A 7,624-nucleotide genomic window follows, 5' to 3' on the forward strand; every position below is an offset into this window, starting at 1 on the left:
AAGGCGAACTATAATTACATTAATTACCCCTTGCGTTATGTATAGGGATGAGCGTATTCTCTCTGTTACAAAGTAGCCTATGCACAGCTGTTCACGAAGACGATTGTTTTCATCACTTACCAAGGCACTCGCAATTTTGTCCAAACACCGCAACTTTTTCGCAAATTTGACCAATCGTAGTTTCACCGTGAAATGTCACCTACCGCAACAGTCCCTCGCGCAGAATATTGAGCCAGATGGCACACTTACTTCTGCACCTTCTGCATATGACACCAAAGACTGCCCTAAGTGTTCGTTCCTCTGCAGTTTTGATGACAATAAATAGAAGGCTAACGTTAATGATCTGCTTACTTGCATCTCTCAACCTGGTGTTGCTAACCTACCTAGGCTAAGTTAATTAAGGCCTACTTGGTTTACTGACATTTGAGTAGGCTATGCAACCCATTGGCAAACGTTTACCTGGATATGTCCTTTTAGCTTATGTCATGTTTATGTCAAGCTTATGTTTGCTAGCTTGTGGGCTTAGTTTGAGTAGTGCTACCTAAATCATAGAAATTAATAAAATTGCAAGACATTTACCTCTTCTATGATCCAAGAATGATTTCATTCGAGTTGTTTTTTTAACATTTATTATGACCGCCGCCCAATGTATCTCCACACTTCATTGGTAGACTACCGAAGGCCCTGACATATAAAACGAGACATTGAGAACTTTTAAAAAGCACTTGTAGTTTACTTACAAGACGATTTATACAGACAGTATCTTCACGAAGTTTAGCGTTTGCAGCCATCTTGAATTTAGTCACGATAAGTCGAGTGACGAATAAGAATGAACAGGTATGATAAGGGATCAGATTCCAAAAATAATTCAGTGGAAATGCATGATTCCAGTTTCTTCCAGTAGCAGCAACTGGAATCCATGCATTTCCACGGAATTATTTTTGGAATCTGATCCCTTATCATACATTTTAATTAAAATTCCTTAAGGTACTGTCTCCATCTCTCGTTTTAAATGTCAAGGCCCTCGGAAGTCTACCAATGAAGTATGGAGCTACTTTGAGCCTCGTAAATGGTGTAAAACAGTGATTTATTTGCATGGCTAGGCCGATGCCCGAGGCATCGCAGCGAAACACTATTGGTAGCATTGGCTAACTAACGCCAGATTTCTGAGTGCAGGGGACAAGCCGAGGTGAGCTATGAGACATACGTTCACACTCGGTATCATGTTTCACACCGGAATTCTCCTTTAAGTAGTGATTTGAAAGTAGAGTAAAGTTTCTCATGTGTCAGTGACTGTTAATTTTGTCATTGTAAAAAGCTGGGTCCTGGTGGAGCCTGAAGTCTCCACAGAAAAGAGTGTCTCCACCTACAGGCTGAGCTCTTCTGCAGGGAGCTATGAGTGCTCAGAATCTGGTCTACGCTGGTTGTGTGGTGGTCCAGTCACCCTGCAGTACTACTTCACTGATTGGAAAGTCTTGGCTGGTGAGCTGCCCCAGATGCAGTACAGACCAGCTGGCCCTTCGATGGACATCAAGCTCATCTCAGGAGAGCTGGAGGAAATCCACATGCGACATTTCCTCTGCTTGGGAGATAGCCAGTCTTCTCTGACGGATGCTGTGAAAGTTCTGCATAAGCAGGACACTGGAGTGCAAATAATGAAGTGTGAGCTGAGTCGCTTTCATGTCAGGCTGGTGAACCCTTCGTTTTCTCTTCTTGGGCCCTTTTACACTTTGATGTCTCTCATTTTCCAAGGAAAGGTGGAAGAGAGAGAGAAACACGTGAAGATTCACGCAGATGTTCAGGTCTATCAGAGCAGCACAGTACCCCTCACTTTCCGGGTGTACCTTCTGCCAGAGGATGCTCAGCTCAAAAAGTTATTGAAGGACCAGGAAGAAGGATTCAACGGCCACAGTCTCCTCAAGCCCCGGCCTGTGAGACCTCTTCAAATTAATGACTTCTATGCTTTGCAGACCGACTGCAACTCCAAAATTAACCCAGAAGAGCTGGACCTCAGATACAGCTCCATCGCTCCCAATTTCTCAGAGGTGTCCATAAGGGAGGCTTCTGATTTCAGCCTGAAGCTTTTCAGCTGTGCAGACCAACATAGAGTCTGGCAAACAGAGGTCAAGAAAACAGAATGTTTTTTAGGCAATCCCAACCAGAGCAGTGACAACCCAGCTGCTGAATTTCTCAGAAAGCACCGGGCAAATCTTGTTCAGAAGGTGAGAAATGTGATGCCAATAGTAGATCAGGGGCCTCATTTATAAAGCGTTCTTACGCACAGATTTGATCTTAGACCGTGCGTACGCTCAAATCCATGCCAACGCTCAGATTTATAAAAACCGTCTTTGACGTGGAAAAGTGCTTATCTCCACGTCAGGTTCAAACTTGACGTACGACCATTTCCTTGTGGTAATGCCGGGGTACTGCAGGTAATCTGAGGTCTAAGTGCGATGCATTTTCAAAATTCCAAAACCAACGATCTCATGTGTTTCTTTGCCATATGCATGATCAATATCAGAAGATTTTTAAAGACGTTTTTGGACGCATGTTTAATGTTTCATGGTTTGGCATAAAACTGCTAATGAGAACTATAGCCCACTTAAGAAAGTGAAAAATCGTATAGCTTACTTATTTCATAATATCTAAAAAAAAACACACCAAGACCTACGATAGAATGATTGAAACATTCTTACAGGTGATTAGGTGTTCTCACCAATCTAATATTGATCATAAAATGTCCAATTGCCCTCGTTTAGGAGAGAAAAGTACATTTATAAAAAGCAGTGGCGGACCGTGCGTTCAGTGGTTAGGCCTTCAATGATGACTATTTTTTGACAAAAATAATAATAGGGGGGCGTTACGGCAGAGTTTTTTTTTTTTTACATTTCAGCGTTAAAATGTGTGCAAATTTCCAGCATTTCATGGTGGGGGAATAGTTTTCTCTCTCTTACGCGAGTCTGTAGCACTAGAATCTTCGTTACACAAACAATTAATGCTCCGATTGCTTATTGGTTAACAGATCACCCTCAGCAGCAAAGTAGGCTAGGCTATTTATTTACCACCCATATTCACAAGTACATTATAAACTGCTGCCTGCTGCTGCCAGTAAAGAAGTGCAATTTAGTCCATGTCATATTGAAAGTGAACACCAAGTGTGGGTTTGTGCAGACTACTTTGAAATATTTAGGCTATCGGTTGCATAAAGGACAATGTTTAAGCAATTGGACATTATTGAAAGAAAACGATCGCAAAGATGCAGAATGAATGAATGACCGGCGAACTAGGCTACTTTTTCAGCAAAAACATAGCCTATCCTAAAAGAAACGTTAAGCCTACATGACATATCATGCTTATAATTTAGTCCTCTGTTTTGTAGGCTAAATCAGCATATTACGCTGGGTCATATTGGAAACGCAGTCTGCTGTACCATAACGTACAGGATTATATAGGCCTATAGAGGTCTTTCCTTCATAAGCTAGGCCTACCCATTTTTTTTTCTACAAAGTAGGCCTAGCTTACTTACAAACATACGAAATGTTGATTATTCACATTACTGCAAGCAAAAGGAATGAAAGCGAACAGAGGACAATTGACATGGATGCATACGATCTCTGAAAGCTTTGCTGGAAAAAACATAATTAGGTAAGCTATTCGAACTGACGCATATAGGCTAGTTAACATCAGATGGCATAGGCTAGGCCTATACAATGTTTTCAATATATAATTTTACATAAGCTACAGATTTTAGGCAATTGATTTCATTAAAACATATGCTAATGATATTGATGAGGGGGTGTTTACAAGGCGGAGACCTAAAACCATCCGGCTGCGCACAAGTTGACGTTCATTTGTGATTTATAATGGGCACATCTGGAAGGGTGGCGTACGCACGTTTTTTTGTGCGTACGTTCGTTTTCTCTGAATCACACGTACGATCATTTCAGAAATGATCTAAGATCAGATGAAGGATGGTTTCTACGCAACCCTTTTATAAATCAGGCCCCAGATGCTCTCACAAAGCCACATCGGAGAAGAAGATTATGCAAACATCAAGGTGGCAGACACGAAGCAGGAGAAGATGAGACGACTGTTGGATTGTTGTGGGGCTATGGCACAGAGGGCACTGTTCAATATCCTTCAGAGGGAATGCCCTGAATTGCTGGAAGAGTTGGGCAAATGAGCATTTTGGATGTAGGGTAACCTAGATGGGAATGGTATTTTTAAATATTACATTTTTTGTCGGAATCAAATGTAGGCCTACCTGTAAACAATGTAGCTGCTGATTATATCACTATTACACATTTTTGTCCATTTTTGATGGCTAATGTATTTCGAAGGGTATTTAGTGACCATAGCAACCATTCACACATTTCGAATAAAATATACTTTTGGGAATGCTAATGTATTTTTTTTTATATTATTTCATTTGAGTTATTTCCATGTTGAACTACATTTTATATTGATATGGCATGATGACAATTTAAAATAAACACAGCTAACAATGGTATTAGATTGCAATAGCCTATGATTAAATGTCATGGATTAATCAACTAAGGTAGACTGCCGTTGTTCACAGCACTAAGCTATTTACGGTTACTGACATACTCCGAGTCTTTGGCCCTCTGTTAGAGCCAGACATGGTGAGTTTGCCCTCTGAAGAAAAAGTCTGGGGACCACTGATATAAAGGAGCTTTCATATCCTCTCACACTCGGTCATCAACTCTGAGCTGGTCCATAGGTTAGTAAGTTATCCGCACAGGAGACGTGGGTTTGAAACTCGCCTGAGCCATCACTCAAACACACACACTTCCACACAATCATTCATTAAAAGTGATCGGATAAGATATTTTCTTACTCGTATATTTAACTGATTTTCACAATGTTCTAAAATTCAATTACTTCAACTTAACATTAATCATGTGTGCCAGATACTTTTTTGAAAACAAAGAAGGCGATGGACTGCAATTCTGCAATCTCAGTGACCAAAGGTCTAAGGCTGAGACCTGCATTTGCCACTGTGGCTTACAGGTACAAATTCTTCAGAATTCACAAATTCTTCGATAAGCAACAAGTGTCCCCATGGTCTCCAGCTGCTTGGATCCCGATTGTTGCCGCTTGAGGCTATATTTTGTTTTGTTGTACTCAGTGCAACATGGCATCTTTATGACTGCCGCCACCCATTTGTGCATTGTTGTTGTATCCTGCATCATGTTGCCAATGCTTAATAGGCTTGTTGTTGATCAGCCACGTTGGAGAAATCCCCTACCTATAGCACATGGGATTTGACACATGTCCTGTGTATATCTGAAATGAAAATGTTAGCGGTATCTGGCCTGTTACCTGTTGCAACAAAAAATAGTGTAGGATGTCTCTTCTCAGCAGTTTCAGTAGGTCTCAGCTTTGATAGGGAGAGGACCAGGAAATTAATTAATTTGGGTAAATGACAATTTATTTTTGCATTAAGTGTAATCCACTGATACAGTGAGGTGTTGTACCTGTAAAATGTATGGTAAAATGTTACCATGTATGGTAAAAAACAATGACGACATGTTTTACTAAAAAAGGACAACAAAATAGTGATATCATTTCAACATAGGTGTTTTTTTATTGAAATTTGACTGAAGAGCTGTTGGTATGAGCTCTACTGCATGTTAGTCGTATCCTCAACATGAAATTTAGTTGGAGGACATGGTGCTGCTGATCCAGGATTTGTAGTTGCACACCTTGGCGTAGACACCGGGCTTGTTCCTCATGGCGCAGCCGTAGCCCCAGGACACAACACCCTGCAGCACTCCGTTGCACACCACGGGGCCACCAGAGTCACCCTGGACAAGGATGTGACACAGTGTGATGAGAAAATGGCAAAGCACATCACATACGGAATACCGCATGTTGCCGATCAGAGTGCCTGCGATGAAAATGTAACAAATGACTGCACATTACCTGGCAAGAGTCCTTGCCTCCCTCCATGAATCCAGCGCAGAACATGTTGGAGGTGATCTGACCAGGGTAGGCGCTTCTGCAAGAGCTGTCGCTGAGGATGGGGAGATCCAGGCACCTCAGGCGGTCAGGGTAGTTGCCTGTGGGTTTACAACAAGGAATTAATAGTGATGCTCCTTATCAAGTTGGCAGGCATAGCTCTGGCATTGTCTTTACTAGAGTCTACTTACTGCCACTTCCGCTGGTGTTGCCCCATCCAGAGACCAGGCAGCGGGTTCCAGAGCCGGCACAGCTGGAGGGCAGGGCCACGGTCTTCACGTAGCTGTTGAGGGTGGCGGGCGTGCTCAGCTTGATCAGCATGATGTCATTGTCCAGGTTGCGGCTGTTGTAGCTGGGGTGGCGGATGACCTTGGCGGAGTTGATGAACTGCTCAGTTCCCTCATTGCTAGCAATGTTGTGCTCACCAAGACGCACCTGAACGCGGCTAAAAGCAAGAGAGAAAAATAGAGTTTGAATGTTTGCTTTGAAAGCAAATTGCGACCTTACAAGAATCTGCAAATAAATCATAATTGCCCAGACCAAATATAGTGAAATAGCTGATATTGAAAATAAAAATTCAAAACAGATACTCACGACTTGTAGCAATGGGCAGCAGACACAACCCATGTGCTGCTGATCAGGGAGCCTCCGCAGAAGTGGTATCCAGAGTTCAGAGAGACCTGGTAGGGCAGAGCGTTCTTCTTGCACTCATACCCTCCCACGATCTTGTCGTCCTCCTCCAGAGGGGCGGCATCTGCACCAAAATTATGAGGGTATGCATTGTTGAACAAAGAGACACCATTTAGGACTAGACTCAAACATGCAAGTCAGTCCACTGAGAGAGAGAGAAGACAATTTAATGGTCTGAAAGTTTCCATATACTCACAAGCAACGGCAAAGAGAGCCAAGAGAATCAGAGCCTTCATGCCTGCAGTGTCTGTGAAATGACCAGTGTAGTGGACAAGGAGTGACCGGTTTATATAGGCCTGCTCTTCCTATGTCTCTGTCAAGTATTAACTAGTATGTGAAATGGCAGGTGTATGAATGTGCTTCTGTAGGTTAAAATTGTACCTTGTGTACATACGATACCACATCAGATATATGTCCCTCTGTGGAAATGTAGCCAGAGCACAGTCCAGAAGATAAACTCAGTAACAAACAAGAGAAAATAAGTATAAATATAACTTTTATTGGCTTTGAGTCCTGCAAAAAAGGCAATGTGCCAAAATAGCAAAATCCAAATATATGTAAAAGCAACAACAAATGACAGCACATACAAAAAGAAGCAAAAGACAATATTAAACAAATAACAAAATTGAATACATCCTGACATAGTCTATACTTAATCAAAAATTCCATATCTAAGAGAAGCAAAAGAACAACAAATTGTGGGTTGCGACAAAACCACATTGTTGCACTTTTCATCCATTTGTTTTTTGATGCCATATGGTGAAAAAGGGTTACCCTTTACATTTCACAGGCCACTACAATTCTGCATTAAGTGTTTATGGCTGTGCATTCACAGACTCAATTTTGAGTTTCTCAGTGGTCAAATCTGTGAGTGCACAAACACAGATGTTGAGACTGCTAATGGCCTCAACTGTTATTTGGACGAGTTAAACAATTATTTAATTATTTCCCT

The 7,624-nt window shown here is 41.7% G+C and overlaps 1 protein-coding gene across 1 annotated transcript; it reads right to left on the reverse strand.

The window, feature by feature from the left end:
* Positions 1-4,986: 4,986 nt before the first annotated feature.
* LOC143118882 (trypsin-3) lies at positions 4,987-6,371 on the reverse strand. The gene is made up of 3 exons (XM_076280017.1): positions 6,174-6,371; positions 5,947-6,083; positions 4,987-5,828 (listed from the first exon to the last, which is right to left on the reverse strand). The coding sequence occupies exons 1-3, from the start codon at positions 6,301-6,303 to the stop codon at positions 5,679-5,681; spliced, it is 417 nt and encodes a 138-aa protein (XP_076136132.1). The 5' UTR covers positions 6,304-6,371; the 3' UTR covers positions 4,987-5,678.
* Positions 6,372-7,624: the final 1,253 nt, after the last annotated feature.

Source organism: Alosa pseudoharengus, unplaced genomic scaffold (assembly GCF_046254945.1).
Source record: "Alosa pseudoharengus isolate Yale_2024_CS ecotype anadromous, Long Island Sound unplaced genomic scaffold, YU_APseudo_1.1 YU_APseudo_1.1_scf_12, whole genome shotgun sequence".
NCBI lineage: Eukaryota > Metazoa > Chordata > Actinopteri > Clupeiformes > Clupeidae > Alosa > Alosa pseudoharengus.

Bases quoted from the DNA above. Each gene is read 5' to 3' on its own strand.
- LOC143118882 (XM_076280017.1), bottom strand. From the start codon at position 6,303: ATGCTGATCAAGCTGAGCACGCCCGCCACCCTCAACAGCTACGTGAAG. The intron at 6,084-6,173 runs GTAAGTAGACTC...GTAAACCCACAG, and splicing joins CAACACCAGCGGAAGTGGCA to GCAACTACCCTGACCGCCTG. The intron at 5,829-5,946 runs GTAATGTGCAGT...ATCCTTGTCCAG, and splicing joins GAGGCAAGGACTCTTGCCAG to GGTGACTCTGGTGGCCCCGT.